This window comes from Pundamilia nyererei, unplaced genomic scaffold (genome assembly GCF_000239375.1).
Source record: "Pundamilia nyererei isolate P.nyererei 1_Seehausen unplaced genomic scaffold, PunNye1.0 scaffold00161, whole genome shotgun sequence".
NCBI classification, from domain to species: domain Eukaryota; kingdom Metazoa; phylum Chordata; class Actinopteri; order Cichliformes; family Cichlidae; genus Pundamilia; species Pundamilia nyererei.
The window spans coordinates 794,558-811,983 of NW_005187562.1; the positions used below are offsets into that span (position 1 = coordinate 794,558).

Genomic DNA, 17,426 nt, shown 5'->3' on the forward strand with positions numbered 1-17,426 from the left:
TGTGTGTGTGTGTGTGTGTGTGTGTGTGTGTGTGTGTGTGTGTGTGTGTGTGATCAATACTCAATAAGCGAGAGAATGGCAGCTCCAGGCAAAGATAAATGGGTGAGTGAAAAAATCTCAATCTCTCTAGTCAGCACATTGCCATACAGCAGATCCACATTCGCAGCTACAATTATGCAAAGCACACGCATTCTCACACACAAACGCACACAATAATACACACACTCACACATTACAAAACTGACAAGCACAGGTAAACAGACCGCAACACTTACATAAAAACAGGCTATTTTGCAATATAACCATAAACAGGGCAATTAACATAAGGAGCACCTCTATTTAGCAAATGAACACTTGAACCACTCTGATGAAAACTTCCAGTGGCAGCAAATGGAAATCGGTTCATTAAGCCTTAGGGAATAATGGAAACCCAGCCTCCGTATCGCAAAGCCACGAGTCGCTCCGTCATGCTTGGGTGCCATAATCAGATGGGAAAGTAACAGTTAAGGACCTTCAAAGTCAATAGTGGGAACAGAATCTTTAAGAAGTTTGGAGATGTAAATGCCGCGAGTGCTACAAAACAGCTGAACAAGGCTAACATGGGTAAACTCCTATTTTAAAATTGGACAGAAAATGTCATCTCAGCGTTTTATGATGGACAATAAGCATATCGGTTATACTTTCATGTATTTAGAGTCTCTCTAAGACTTTGGCCTTACCTTGAGTGAACATGCTGAATGCTAATAAATGAATCTCAAATTTATTACAGTGATTTTTTTACCTTAAATATATAAATAGAGGCAATCAAAGAGAAAAGAATGATATGATTGTAAATTAAAATGTTTTGAATACATTGCTAAATACATCAGATATTTTTTTATCTTATGTAATTTTATATTTCTCATAGCTTCTTCTTAGCAAAACTGCTACATTGTCAGATGTCAACAATTAATATTAAGTCTAAGGTTAAACAATGGTAAACAAACAGATAATTTATCATGTACAACATGTACAATATGATCCCAAAGACTTCATGTTCTACATGATAAATTATAAATACTAGTTTTAGTATACAACTGGGTAATTACCGCAGTAATACGTAGGTAAATACAGCTGAAATACTGTAACACAGTGGTTCCCAACCTTTTGGAGCCACGGCACATATTTCACATTAGAAAAATCGCCAAACAAAAATGTCACGAAAAGCATTCTGATCATTTTTCCCCAAGCACCAAGTATAGCGGAATTGGCTCGGTTTGTCCCCAGTATACCTTTTTTTGCTTTCTTCTAAGCACTAATCATGCTAGGGCCTTCATCTGGGTCGGATTGACTAGTTTTCTTTTTAAATATTTACCTATTGCTATTACGCGCAGCGTGGTCTCACAGCATGTAATTTCTTCTGCCCATTACTAATCAGGCGGAACCAGATAATCTTCCACGGCACACCTGACTATTTCTCGCGGCACATGTTGGGAAACACTGCTATAACACACCAACTCAACAACTCCCCCTAGAGTTGTGTCAGGTTTATAAATCAGATATTATAGAAATATTGCATAATTCTTGGGAAAATTAGGATTCCTACAAGACTCAGTATTTATAGCAATATACCAACTTGTGAGTGGTGTTGATTTTAATGATTGCATTTTTAACGCTAACCTCTTGCTAAGACATTTATGGAAAGCCCAAGCAACTCTGTATGAATGATGTCAGTGAAAACAAAAAGTATTATGTATTATACATAATACTTGTATACTGAGTTATACGCTGATTAGATAAGGCTCCTTTTGACAGTGAACAATAAATAAGAGCTTTAATATAGCATGTGTAACATTTACTAATTTGCATTTTATGAATGTTTAATGTGATTAATGTGATCAAAACTAGTCAAACATGCAACATTTGTATGTTTGACTAGTTTTGATCCAAAAACTGATTGTAATCATTTCCTTTATCGTATTTTGTAATTTTCCTTTTGAAGGCAGTACCCATTACAAAACCTCTACATCTAAAAAAAATAAAATATAAAAACAAGCTGTTCATTGAGGCTTTAAAAACACATCAAACACCTTGAGTAAATCCACAGAGAGTTCCATTTCTATTTGCAATTGAATGACTTCAGTGGCTTGAGTGTTTGGCGTCTTATTGCCTGGGCATGGAATTATGTGATAGCGACAAGAGAATTGAAAGAGCGTGAGAGTTATTGAGACAGTGTTACTGCTCTTCAAGTACCAAGTGGGAAACACTGTGAGACAGCGTGACACACCACAACACACAAACGCACATACAAATGTGCCCCCCGCTGTCACAGGAAAACAGATCTTAAACTGGAGCGCATACAATAATGTGTGCCAACTGTGATATATGAATGCAAAAAACAAAAGCAGGCGCACAAATGCTTCACGTATGCCCAAATATAAAAAACACATGCTTTGGTAGGTAATTTTTCCCCCCATAACCTCATTTGCAATGCAAAGCAAGCGTGTGCATGAAATATAGATACGCGCACCCTGTCATACATATCTGAAATGCAATATCACATTAAGTACAATGTGTGCCTTAATAGATAAGAGAAAGCAAGAGCTAAAGAAAGCACAAGAAAACTGTATAAAGCATGCACAGTTAAGATAGTATTGTAAATAGAGAGGCCTGAGATTCAACAAGAGTGAGGCAGGCCTATTGGGAAAAAAGCCTAAACCGAACGCAGAATGAACAGGAAACGATAGCGGACAGAGCAGCATAATGTGGATGGAGAGAAGCATCATGGAAACGCATAAACCAGAAATGTCATACCAACAAAGCAAACCATTTGACTTAACTGACAATGGTGGGGCATAAAAGGAAACATAAAAAAAGCACACAGCAGAGGAGAGAGGGGGAAAAAATCCAATAGGAAAAAATATGTGAAAGTGGAGAAAGAGAGTAGATAGGTTGAAAGTTTTTTTCCAATAACGCTTCTTTCACTGATGGTAAAAATGGCCACTACTTCTTCAATAAGAGAGGCGAGCGAAGACGAGACCTGGAACATAATGATAACAAGCACTCACTCTTGTAGAACATACTAAGACTGGAAAAAAGGAAAAGGAAATGACAACTTTAAAAAAAAGAAAAAGGAAAAGGAAAAAAATGAAGAAATGAGCTAAAAATGAAAGTACAACTGCTAAAGTGTGGAGCAGAAGGAAAAAGCTGTATATATTTTAAGTTAATGGACTTGAACTTCACTTGAGGCAGGAGTTCAGGGAGTGATTACTGCCATTAGGATGCAGGAAGGATGTGTGTGTGTCACTGCGTGCGGATGAGTGTGTGCGCGGAGAGCAACTTACTGGTGTGCTTGTGTGAGCGGGAATGTGAGAGCGTGCAATTCTAACCTTGAATGTCAACTGGGACACACTTATCCACTTCTTCTGCTGGCCTCTTTCCTTTTTTCTGTTCTTTTATTTCAACATTTTACCTCCCTTCTTCTACCTGCACTAAAACCCATGAGAGCCAGGGTCCACTCAAAGAAAAGGTCAGAGCCATTTCTTCAGTTATTCTCTGCCAATCACCCCCCCCACCCCCACCCCCCACTTTGCAGCCTCTTCTTTCACTTCTCAATCACATTTTCTGATCTCTTGTTTTTCTTGCCTTACTTAGAAAAAGAAGATGCTGTGTACACACAGAAACATGCTTAAAACTTCTTCACGAGCAATAGCTGGTACACAATGCATTGTTGGTTTAAACTAAAGCACAATTAAACCGCATTAGTATTCAGATGTCTAAAAGGATAATTACAGTCATTTTCCCAGTTTGTTCCATTTCTGATGGCTAATTATTATTTGGCATTTTTTTGTCACTCTTTTTTAAAAAATCTTACTTTGTCCTCCTACATCTGCGCAGCCAAGCGGCATTTGAACCATGTCAATTGTGCCTGTAGCCTCGCTGATCTCACTATTCTATCGTCATAACAAAATGTGGAGCGAAATAGTCTTCAAATCCATTAATTTATTTGCAATGAAAGATAACTGAAGGAATCAAATGAGAATGAGAACAGCTAACTGGTAAGGTGAGTAATACTGAAGTATAATGGCAAACGTCAAGGGCTAGGATAGAGCTCAATGCATGTTGTATGAAAAAGAAAACAAAGGTGAGTGTGTATATATATATATATATATATGAGTGTGAGTACACGTGTCATGAAAACATGAAAAAAAACTATTTAAAACTGAAAATTATATATTGCTCCTTACTTTGGCAAACAAACAGAATTCACGCTGCATCAAGCATAATATTCAACCAATGAAACAATGTTTCTGTTGACAGTATGACAGTGAATTCAAAACTTCATAGATAATTACAATAATTATATTTTTGCATTAAAAAATATCATTTTATTTGAAGAGCCTGCACATACTACTGGATTAACCCTTATAGAAACATAAATAATGCATTTAGGAATTACCAGTACTGTTAATTTAGGGCATTTATGTGGCATAAACCTTACACTGGATGATAATATTATGCATCTTCTCTTACATTTCATTGTTTTTATATGATCGAGTTGATCTGCCTCGTCTCCAGTCTTCTAAAAAACTCGCACCCTCCTGTCACACACAGATTTCAGGTTCATAGGGAGGTATAGTTTGTAATAATGCAGACCTCCACCTGAGCTGTCAGACTTACCCGACCTCCCAGACCCAACACAGTGTCCATCAATTTCTAACAAAGGGGTTTGCCCTATCTAAACATATTGATTCCCCTTCAGCTGCCTCTCATTGATGCGAATGGCCATGCTTTTTCTGGACAGAAACACACATACAGTAAACCTACACTCCCACTGTATTATACTGGTCAGTACTGGCTTCCTTGTCCTTCTTCACCTGCTCCTTTGTGACTTACAAATCTGAGCTGCTTATGGTAGAATGCTGATTATTATTGAAATTAACTGGCTCAATCTTTATTTATAAATCAAATCACGTTTGCACTGTTAGATCACCCAGACTCACACAGATGCATTTCTTGCGATTGTGGACAGTTTGCTCTGACATTTAATGTCTATGATACTAGTTCCTCCTTAAATAAATGTCAAACAAAAGCATACATAAAATTTCATTTCAAAAGCCATACACACATCTATATTCACTCCACTTATTATTGAAGCAACCTTGAAACAAACTTAAACCACAGGTGAAACACTGTTTTGCTATGATCCTCCCAACCAGTAAAATGCACTGCCTAAACAGCTAAATCCTGCACTGAGGCTCTAAAGTTTCAAGACCTAGACCTAAAAATAATCTGTTCACAACACATCAAGATTTTGTGTCCTAGCTGCTTAAAACTGGATTCTTTTGTCTGTGCGTTCAACAGCTGCACTGCAGTGCATTTTCTAAGCATCCCAAAAGCAGCTTTCTGCACCACATGACTAAAAATATGTGGTAAATCTATTTTTGACAGAAGCCAAGTCATGCTGTAGAGCAGATGAGGCAGGGCAGAAGTCATACACAAGAACAGCATAGAGATTTTTCTTTTTCAAAATAAAAGATGATGTGCAAACAAACACCCCAGTTCTGAAACGCTCTTTGTGTATTTCCGAGCTGTGGAACAAAACAGTTTTGGCTACACAACATCACAGACATGCATCTAGTGTCTTCCCAAGGTAACATCAGAACATTTATTCATTCAACCACCCAAACACTGCGTCATACACACAAATACACTGACCTGGTAAAGAGTGTGGTTCTTGTCCTTGAAGCAGGGCATGAGGCGCGAGTAGATCTGCAGGGAGTAGTAGTAGGCAGCCAGTTGGAGCGACAAGGCCGAGTGACACTGCTTATCAAAACACCTGTTGGCATCCAGCACCTGCAGGTAAGAACAAATATAAGGACATGCAAGACAAACGATCATAGTGGCATTTTCACAAATTGACTCTTTGCTTTCAGCATATTCTAAATCAAGAGGCCTGAGATGAAAGTAGACTACTGCATTACATCTCGCCTCTGTTTTCAGTCTTTGCACAGCCTAGCCTATGACGGTGGACTGTTCTCACACTGTTACACAAAGAGAGATGCATATTTACAACTTGTGAAATGTCTAATAACATGAGAGATCAAATCAAAGGTGTAAAATGTCAAATGAAATAGATCATGCAGACAAAATGCATTAGCTCAACTATCTGATGGTCTCAATAAAATAAAATCCAACTCCTTTTGTTACCAGGACGTGTGCGAGTGTCCCCCTACCTGAGGCAGAGCAAGTAAGTAGGACAGAGCCAGCATCATGTCCCTGGGAAATGCATCGTTGGCCAGCTGGAGCAATACTGTAAAGGACAGAGAGAGGTGAGACGATTTTAAAGCACTGATTACCCAAAAAAAAAAAAACCCTATGTTTTAATATTCTAGAAATATGTCAGGAAACACTATACAGGACTAGAAGAAGGAATATTGGACACAAATGAAGAAAAAAACCTTAAAATCCCTGAAAGGTTACTAAACTACTGCATGTATGTCTACATCTACCTGTATACAGTGGACTTAGCTTTGAATGTGTTCATTTCTGCGAGCACACAACCTGTTTCAAATACAGATCGTATTTATTAGTCAAAGACAAAGTACGGGTCCTTTTCTAATAAGTGCTCTCCAGATGAGCACAAACTTAATCAAAGTGCACTTTAATAGTGAATCCCCTGAATGCAAAATTTGCCTCTGCGTGGCTACCAACAGCAACTCTGTATGCTGCACCTTTCTCTTAGGGAGGCAGCCTAGCCCCCCAAAAGGGTTCTCCAATTCTAACACAGCCATCTCAGTTCAATCACAGCTACACAAGCTGTCAGCAGGACCACATTTAGCTATGATTAAACACCGGCAGACTCACAAGGTGAAAACAACACCAGCCTTTATAAGAGAGATTAGATTGAGATTCACTACAGGCCTCAACAGGTCTATAAACAAAGCAGACTAAGTACTTAACACAAACTTAACTAAACTAAGCTATTTGCATTGCATGAGTAAAAGAAGGCAGTAAAAAACGTGAGATTCTACTGTGATGGGACAGCGCCTATGAGTTCTATGATCAAGTCTAAATTATATTAAAATAGTATATATACACAATATATATAGACAAACACAAATACATTAAAAAAATAAAACAGAATATGTATGAAGGGCGTCAAGTAGCAGGCTGATCGCCCCTCTTTTCTTCCTGCAAGTAGATATGGCTCAGACCAAACCCATCTATGATCGTAACCTTTGTTCTGGTCTCAATCACACCTGCGGTTGTTTTGTAATTTGATCTTGCACTTTCAGGCCTACAGTATATAGATGAACTGACTAAACAGTTGGTTATACAGTTTATATATCGGCTTTTTAAGCTTGAGGCTTCTTCTTTTCATATTGCAAGTTTCATCTTATTATTTCGATCTATATGAACCTCATATAAGTTATTGTATAAAGCAGCTACAGAAGAAAACAACACCTGATACACAGTATATACATATGACAGACCAAGGTAAATGCTTCCAACATGTATTCCACAGTTGCAGTCTTCTGAAGCATAATGAATGTAATGTGATTTTACATGTACAACGTTGTATATATAATGAAAAGCAGGCTTTCAGAGCACATTCTAATACATGAACTGGCATTTATTTAATCTTACTGATCAATCAAAGTGCTTTACGGGGTTCTATACACTTGAATCACTCACATCCAAAGACATTTTAGAAACATCATTTAACCTCCAGTTTATATGTATGCATAACTTTGGACTGTGGGAGGAAGTCCGTGTACTGGGAACCAGGAACTTTCTCGTAGTGAGGTGATAGCATAACTACTGAAATGCCGTGCCTTCCACTAAGATTTCCCTTACGAGCATAAATGAGTCTTTGAGGCTTATTTGTAGTTATTCAGATACAAGTATGGTATTATGTGACACAACTTAAATGCCTTTCAACTGCCATGGCGACACACACACTAACCCCTACATTGGGCAGATGGCTGCTTAGCCACTGAAACTTCAGCTTCTATAACTCAGTACTCTGGACTTGAAAGCCCATCATGAACTGACCATGCCAAAGTACTCAGAATCACTGGCAGGGCAACAGGGCTGTCATGACTGGTAATGGGACTGAAGTTTTTCTGTTCTTTTTTTCCTGCCAATATTACATAAACACAGCACTAAAAATCCCAAACAGAATCACAAAGATTTTTTTAAAACACTGAAATGTTTGCTGCACGATCACCATTTAAAATTTACTTTTAAAATTCTGCATTCACGTGCAGAACTTGTGAACTTGTGGGGTTTATGGTGGTACAGCAGCAGCAAACATTTAATGATTGAGAACTAATTGGTATGCATATTGATTAGCTTTTCATAAGTGAACAAAAACTAATCCCATTCAGAGTTAGCACGAGTATGAAACTGGGAACCAGTCCATGTTTATGCAGTGCCCCTAAGGCTGATGGGTTTTGGAGTGTCTACAGAGCTCTGGGCACAAGGATGGAGTTAACCCAAACAGCTTCCCTCTAGGCCACAATAGTTAGACACAATGAGACCAAAAACACACAACAGCACTCGCATGATTACAATTAAAAATATGTAGATGAACTTGATAAATTCCAAACACTGTAAGCGCACGGATGCTCTCAGTTAATCAATCACCAACAAACATACTCTGAGGAAACAGCGGGAGGCAGCAGAGAGGATCAGACAGAATCACTTTGTAGTCTGAGACCCAAGGAGAACAGAAGCCTGCGTTGGTGATAAGAGCCCGAGACAAAATGAAACAGACAGAGAAAAGTAGAGCATGGACACTGGGAGGGAGACAGAGGCAGGGCACAGGAAGAGTCACACTGTAGAACAAAATGCACACTAATATGCATATGTGCACACACATGGTTGGAAGGGCATAGCTGAAGGTGCACGCCGTTGCATGTGCGAGCAGCAGCGAAGTAATGAACTAGTTTAAGGACAAATAACAGCTCTCTTAAGCAGTGTGCCCACCCTTCTCCTTTGCTCGTTTTTCTCTCCCCTCCTCTCCTACCCCACGGGTTTCAATGAGCTACACCTCAGAATGAGCTGATTACACGCCTCTCTAAAGCTACAGATACCATCGGGACAGGAATTACCAGAGGGGTAAACACACACACACACAGACACACACACTAAATAGATAACCCTGCCTTTAAAGCATACAACATTTCTTCTTGTGAGTGAGTGTTTGTGTGTGTGTGTGCGTTTGTGAGTGAGTGCAGAGAAAGTGATAGAGACAACACACAGAGAAGTGGGTGCATTAGATGGGCTGTTTTTGTGTGTCTGCATCCACACACACACACACACACACTCCTGCTCCTGTGTCAGCTAAATCGAGCACATTGTTAGTAGGTCGGTGAGACACTAACCTATTACTATTTCACCTGTGCAGGCAGTGTGGGGAAAAACAACTGATTAGAGCCTGGTCAACATTTGGCAAATGGCAGCACTCCATGCTGTGTGTCAGTGGAGTTTGGAGTCATGTGTGCAAATATGTGTGTGTGTCTACCTCTCTCTTTCTCCCCACTTGTCTTCACATCAAGTGCTTGTGTCTGCACCTTACTCAGCTCAATCCCATTGAGTCACTTTCCACTTGTGTCATCATTAATTACCTCCAACTTATCTAGGCCAGGTGAAAAATCGATATATTTATTTTCTTAAAGGCCATCTCCTAGTCTGTTTTTTAAGGACAGCCAGCGCGGCGGGCCGACACACCAGTCATTAATCGAAGGTTGTTATCGGACGCGATGCTGTCCAGAGTGGCTTTTCTCTTTCTCGACACGTCGCACTCTGCAGCTGCTCCGAAGGGAAGGTGACTTTTAAGAAAAGAGAGATATTCATTTGAATGACAGCGGCAACTGCAGAGAAGTTGGATTTGCTGAAAAGTGTGGATGTGTGAAAATGTGACTGCAAGTGTGGAATTTTACATGCATTTGTATTACATGCAGACACACACACACACGTTTGTTTTTGTAGTGTCATTGATTTTCGCGAGCAGCTATGATCCATCATGCAGTGTGGCCTTGATGTTTTGACTTGATGCTATCTCTCTAGTATCTCTGCAGTGATGCAGCATTATTTACTGATGCGGTGGGATGCGTGCGGATACATTAATTAATCAGTGAGGCTATTCTTCCCGTGTTGTCCCCTAGTCGACCATATATGGGCTCCCAGGCTAAGATAGATGAGAAGAGGAGAGGGCAGGGTGTCAAGGAGGAAGCCAACTACGCTGTGCAAATACCATCCAGCTTCACTAAGATGGAGCGCTGAGGAAAAAGCTAAGTTAAACAAAATTCAGCCTCAATCAAACACTTAGAAGCTGCATTATCATAATAATAATTTGAAATCCTGGAAAAAAATTTAACAAGCAACCTGACAGTTGAGATCTTGCCAAATCAATGTACCGATAACTACAATTTCAAATTTAAATTATACAGCAAAAACCGTGGTAAGCACATTGACTTAGTGAGCAGCGACAGACAAGGTCAAAAAGTCTGAACAACTAGCCCTCAAAAACCCTCAAAAACTCCACTCAGATTCAGCCTGATTCCAAAATCCAATCTGGAGTAGAATTGAGTTGTAGTACACCAAGAATAATAAACAGTGAGGTTATAAATTTTATTGAAGGTTGGTTATGAAATTAGAAGTCAGAAACCCTGAATACCAAAAATAAATCAGAGGCTCGGGTTGGAGAAAGAAGCTTCTGCTGATGCAAAAAAAGTTCTTGCAAACTGGAAACCAGGAATTGTATGAGAGTTTATAATTGAGAAGTCCGCCATCCACAAATTGTGCGTAGATAAAAATGATTCAGTACTGTGGCTACTCCCCCTGGAAACCCTTTCCTGGCTAAAGCACTCAAACATAGTGCTCAGTGTAGGAAGCAGAAAAACAGGCAAAGACAAAGAAAGAGAAAGACCCAGGAAACAGACTTCATCCAGAAGAAATGGCAATAAAGAAACAAATTCCAGACTTTACCATACTATTATATGGCAATATATTTGTTGTATAAACTCAGTGGCTACTTTGCTCAACTGCTTGTTAACACAAATACCTAAATAGCCAATCACATGAAAGCAACTCCCTGCTTTTAAGCATGTAAACAAGATGAAAAGAACCTGCTGAAGTTCATACGGAGCATCAGAGCAGGGAAGAAAGGTGATTTAAATGGCTTTGAACGTGGCGTGGTTACTGGGATCAGCAGTTTCCACCATCTCTGGGTTCACAGAGAATGAACCGAAAAAGAGAAAATGTCCAGTGAGCGGCAGTTCCGTGGGAGAAAATGCCTTGTTGATGCCAGACTTCTTTGAGCTGACGGGAAGGAAACAGTAATACAAAGAACAACTCGTTACAACCAAGAGACCATCTTTGAATGCAAAACACATTTAACCTTGAAGCAGGTGGGCTACAACAGCAGAGGAGCACATTGGAAGCCACTCTTGTCAGCTAAGAACAGGTCAGATATACAACACTGTCTTCTACATCATCTGGTGATGGTGTAATAGTGTGGGGAATGTTTTCTTGGCACACCTTGGGCCACCAAATGCTTAATAGATACTGAGCATTGTGTAAACACCACAGGCTACCTGAGTATTGCTGCTGACAGTGTACACATCATTTGATGGCTGCTTAGAGGAGAACATGCCACAAAGCTCAAATAATTTCAAACTGGTTTCTTGAACATAATAATGAGTTCACTTTACTCAAATGGCCTCCACAGTCACCACATTGCAATCCAGTAGAACACCTTTGGGATGTGGTAGAATGGGAGATTGGCATTTAGGATGTATTGCCGGCAAATCAGCAGCAACTGTGTGATGCTAACACGTCAATATGGACCAAAATCTCTGTTTCCAGCAGCTTCTTGAAGGCAAAGGTAGGTCCAACCCGTTACTAGAAAATCTATGTCTATGTAGGCCACATGCTTACCTTCTGTAGCAGGAAACGGGGTTTTTCCCTCAGTTTTTGCCTCAGCCAGTTTTCCAGTCCTCAACAAAACCTCAGCAAAGTTTTCTGCAGGCACTTCTTTGTAGAATGAATACACATCTTGACTCTAAAAGAAAGAATGACAAAGGAAGAGTGATATAGTACTTTTCTTTATATTAAGGCAACCCTCCCTCCCCATATCTGAGCAGACTAGAAAAAGCACAGCAAGACATGATGAAGATGACTGAATATCTTCATTCTCAAGGAGTCAGACAGATGAGAGACTGAGTGAACAAATGAACTTCAGAGCCAAGTAAAGCGTTTCAAAACCAGGCCCTTTTGAAAAGTCATTTATAGGTTTCTTGTATACAAGTTCTTTCTCATGTGTCTGAGTGGCGGACAATAAAGTTTCTGCTCTTGCTCGGTCTCAGAGCTATCGCTTCAACGCAGAGTGTGTCCTGTCTGTCTTCGCCACTCTGTCTCTATCCATCTTTCAGTCCCGTTGCATTTGTCTCTCTTTCTCTCTCAATCAGTCTCTCCTCAATCCCCACTCCCTTCATTGCAACTGTTAAGGTAAAAACTAATCCCATTGATCAGCCAGCTCATGGGCAGATGGATGTGGGGAGTAATTATTGGTAGATGGATGATGGAAGATGGATGGATGCTGGCGATGAAGTGAAGGAAGGGATTTGGAGAAGCCTATTAAAATGTCATAAGAGGAGATGTATCGGCCTTCTCCGTTTCCCCTCCCGTCCGCTCTTTCAGCTCTCCGTATGATTTGTGTCTCTGAGTAAAAAGCCCAGTCATAGCCCAGAGGCAACCACTTCCCAGGTACAAAGGTCAATCTACTCCTTTTCTTACTTTTACTCTTTTGTATCCCTATAATTCCTTCTGTTGACATTCTTTTCTTTTGGATTATTTTTAGCATCATACCAGTAGTCCAAAGTCCCTTCTGTTAGTACTTGGCATTATAATTGTTCAGTCTGAAATCAATATTCATTTTGTCTCAACGCTGCTTTTTAAAGAATGTATAAGTCATAGCAAGAAAATCGAATTAATTGCCCAGTCATAAGCCTACTCATGCAGTTTTTGCTGTAATTTGAAAGGATGCCCTGGGGTGAGAAAACAAAACATAAGAAGAAAGAAGGTTGATAAGAATGTACGAAGCAAAGAGCTACGAGAAACACTGGTCTTAAGCCACTCACCGTGTCTACATAGGGATCCTCAATGAGATCCTGATAAAAGGGGCTGCAGCCTTGACGCTCCAAGTTGGCGTTCTCACATGCCCCTTCCTGGCTAGTGGCTCCTGAACCACGACCCTGAGGAGCCATCAAAACATCATTAAACTTTCACAACATGCCCTCAACACTGTCATATTTTTTCCCTGTCCCACAGCTAACATCCATGCAATTTTTCCTCTTTCTTTAGAAAGCCGCAATCACGATCACCCCTCCCAATTGCTGCCAACACCAGAGACGCCATCAATCTCCACCCGGGCGACCGTCGGGCCCGTGCAGCCACCAGATATTGAAATATTCAACAGGAGGGCCAATTAATTATGCAGGAGATGAGCTCTTGATTGGTGATTTTTGAAGTCTGCGAGCAAAAGTATGTGAGGTATGGGAGTGCAGACAGACATGAGATCTGTCTATGCAGCCCATTAGTCTGTAGAGTTAAAAACAAGGCGGATACATCCATAACCGCTGCTACGCTGTTGCTGGCTAATTGATCATGATTATTACACAGAATATAAATACATTTATATCAGTAAAATGCATAGGAACTGTATTTTTTAAACCTACAAGGTGGTAAGTGCACCCATTAAGAACTTTACAAAAAAAATCTTCATCTGCAGCGAAGAATTAATTAAAACAACACAGTCAATGGATTCTTACATGCAGCGGCCGGAGGTAATTGAGTGAGTCCTTCCACCAGCGGTGGTCACTGACTGCAGTCAAAACAGCCTTGGTATTCAGTCCTGTAGTAGTCAGGACTTCCATGGTCTTCGCTGTAGTCCTGTGCAGGAGGTCTCCTGCTGTCCCCACAGAGGAGCCCACACGAGGTTGGGGCTGAAGAGAAAGAAAGAGAAGAAAAATTAATGGCAAACATATTCTACTGTGTCACTCTGGAGCCTTTGTAGAAGTACCCACGACAAGGGGCTTTACAGTTTGAGAACAGTGTGCAGCATACAACACCTCCTTTTTGTAAATAAAAACACAGCATCGCTCGATCGGCACTGCTAGATTAGACCCATGAATATTGTATTCTATTTTTTATTAGGTACTTCTGAGAAGCCATTTTAATAAGTGCAGGGCTCTTTTTCTTTTACTGGTTTATTTATGTAGTGCATAGAGGAATTACAATATGCATTCAAGCAGGGCCCTTCTGGTTCTGAAACACACATTCTGTATTGTGTGTTTGTTCAGAAAACTTTCCAAAAGTCACACAGGCAGAGGAAAATTCTACACAGATGTAGAACAGATTCATAATACAACAAGTATTTCTGTCACTAATACTTTCGTCACTAAGATTATACAACTGAATTAAAAATTTTATTCAGTGTTTCGCTCCTTGACAAAGCAAAAGCTTCCTTCTTAAAGCAACAGAATTTATCTCATCTAACACAGAGTTAGATAAGACAATCCACTCGAAACACACCTAGTATATATCTTAGAGGCACACCACTGTATGGGCTGAAGATCAGTGCTGGCTAATTTTAGCTCATCTCAAAATAAGATTAGAAGTTTTATGTTGGCTAAACACTCAAAGATGAGTGATAAAGAGTTATGACTTTTATCTCAGTAATTTTGACTATTTTGAAGTTCTAAGATAACAGAACTGTGAAAATAAAGCTTGAATTATGTTTGTTTTTTTTCTCTAAATTTTTTTCCTTAGAATTTCCACAAAAGTTAGAATTTTAAAAAAGCAGAATTCCAAGAAAAAGGTCAGAATTCTGACACAAGTCCTGGGTTTCTGACTTATTTTTCCTTCAGATTTCTACAGTCAAAATTATGATCAAAAGAATATTTTGTCCTAATTTGCTTCCATATCCCAGCCTTTGTATATCCTTCCATGCTTATAGAAACCAAACAAAACTGTTTTGGACGTCTTAGTATCTCCACTTTTTATTAGCTGGTGAAACGGAGCATCTGCCACCTAACCCACATTTTTCAGATATAGATAGAGTGCTTCAGAAGTGGTCTATTTTGTTGACTTTGAACAGAGTAAGGTAGTCAAAGAAGCTGTCACAGTTAAGTCACAATTGTGGTATTTGTGTTCTGTTGGTCTTCTGAACTACCCTTCTCAAAGCAGCGTCAGTATTTAGTTATTAATCTTCTCTGAGAGCTTCCTCTTCCACAAAAATCTTTAACATTTAATATTTGGAAATGAAAGTTGCAATCCTTTTGCAATGTAATGTACATTAATAAGTACACCACAAAATTCAATAAAGTGCTGTTTTCTATACATTTGAAAATCTTTACAAAGCCATCTTGGGAGATCCAGTGGGCTGGAGCCAAATCATTTAGTGCCTTTCATCAATACTTTATTTAGCAAGGGATTAAGGGTAAGAGCATGAAATAAAGAAAACATATACGCATGATAAAAAGATATAATAAAAGCCAGCTATTCAGTACATACACATACACCGAAAGCTGCATAAATACATGCCCACGGTGCACACACAGAACACATTTGGGCAGCTTAAACATATACAAGTGAGGGACATCAATACAATAATAAAATGATAACAGACAGCTTCAAATGAGCACCTATTTGCACACAAAGGGGGATGAAATGCAAGTCATGAAACATTAACACCCACTCAAGGCATCATAAAGCTGGCAGTGCTGAAGGGGAGGAGAAAGGAAGGCATAAATAAAACAAGGGAGCTGAGGACCGTAACACTAGATTTACACCTCATCAAATATGGAGCGGCAGGAAAACACACAAACTGAACAGGACAGAAACAAACCCACACAGGGATAGAGGAGGCAGTTCAAACAAGAACATGCATGTGATGGAAAACAGAATGAGGGGGTTGTAAGGAAAAAAAATTACATTTACCTTTAAAGAGTCTGTCTCGTCAACTTCTCGTCCGGTCTCTGTATTTACAGGCTCCATTTGATAGTTAACAGCCTGGTACAACACCTGCAGGATAGAGGGAGGAGGAAAACAAGAGATTAGAGCTATTTTGCCAGAAATAACAAATTCGGTTTCCTCCATATTTGAGATGATTTAAGCTTTTCAACATGGTGTGCTGTCATGCGGAAAGTAACTATAAGACTGGTACACTGTAGTCATAAAGGGATAAGCGTGTTCAGACTAAAAAGTCAAGAAGTATGCCAAAAATATAAGGCAGGATGGATCCATGCTCTCTTGTCAGTTACCCAAATTCTGATCCTCCTATCTGAATGTTGCAGCACGATAGACCAGGCAATCTTTTTCCAATCTTCTGTTGTTCTATTTTGGTGAGCTGTGCAAATTGTAGCCTCTCTTTCCTGTTCCTAGCTGACAGGAGTGACACCTGTAATGCTCTTCTGTTGTTGTAGCCCATCTTTGGCGTGTTGTCCGTTCAGAGATCCGTTCTTCCGGATCCCTTGGTTGTAACCAGTGGTACAGTGAGTTACTGTTGGCCTTCCTATCAAGTCTGGCCATTCTCCTCTCATCTCTGGCACAAACAAGGTATTTTTGTCACAGCACTGCTGCTCACTGAATATTTTCTCTTTTTCAGACCATTCTTTGTAAATCCCAGTAGATCAGCAGTTTCTGAAACACTCAGACCAACCAACAACCATGCCACATTCAAAGTCACTTAAATCATCTTCCCCCATTCTGACGCTCTGTTTGGACTTTAAGAAGTCATGACCGTGTCTACATGACTAAAAGCACAGAGTTGCTTCCATGTGATTGGTGATTTAACGTTTGTATACTGTATATGTATACTAAGGTCTAATTATCTTATTTATCTTAAAGGTCCTTGACTCACAGGCTTGGGAGGCACTTTTATTGTTGTCTACATTGATCATTTAAAAACTTCCTTAGCAGTCCTAATTTTACTGAGTTTGTAGGTCACTGGAGGCGGCCAGGAGGCCGTGGATGCTGTCAGGGGGGCAGTGTGTGAGAGAGAAGGCTAACAGTTCTTGCCGGGCCTCCAGGTCTCCATAACCGTCACACTGACCGAGCAGACTGCACACCTCCCATGCTGGACTGTAACCTGGAGGGAAACAAAAAGAGAATGTAACTACAAGATCAAGTCCAATCAAGACATAATGACAAAGCATCAAACACAAAATGCATATTGTAAAATAATCTGTGAATATGCAGAACATTAAAGCAAAGAACAGAATCTAAAAAGTACAGGGTGGGCCATTTATATGGATACACTGTAATAACATGGGAATGTTTGGTGATATTAAAGTCCTGTTTGTGGCACATTAGTATATGTGAGGGGGCAAACTCCTCAAGATGGGTGGTGACCATGGTGGCCATTTAGAAGTCGG

The 17,426-nt window shown here is 39.8% G+C and overlaps 1 protein-coding gene across 1 annotated transcript in view; it reads right to left on the minus strand.

The window, feature by feature from the left end:
- nbas (NBAS subunit of NRZ tethering complex) overlaps positions 1–17,426 on the minus strand; it is a 186,909-nt gene that overhangs the window by 93,595 nt on the left and 75,888 nt on the right. Inside the window, exons 33-39 of the mRNA XM_013913956.1 lie at positions 16,986–17,140; positions 15,991–16,077; positions 13,821–13,994; positions 13,131–13,244; positions 11,929–12,052; positions 6,216–6,292; positions 5,698–5,835 (exon numbers count right to left, since the gene is read on the minus strand). Of these exons, the coding sequence (XP_013769410.1) occupies positions 5,698–5,835; positions 6,216–6,292; positions 11,929–12,052; positions 13,131–13,244; positions 13,821–13,994; positions 15,991–16,077; positions 16,986–17,140 (869 nt within the window). The remainder of the gene's footprint in view (positions 1–5,697; positions 5,836–6,215; positions 6,293–11,928; positions 12,053–13,130; positions 13,245–13,820; positions 13,995–15,990; positions 16,078–16,985; positions 17,141–17,426) is intronic.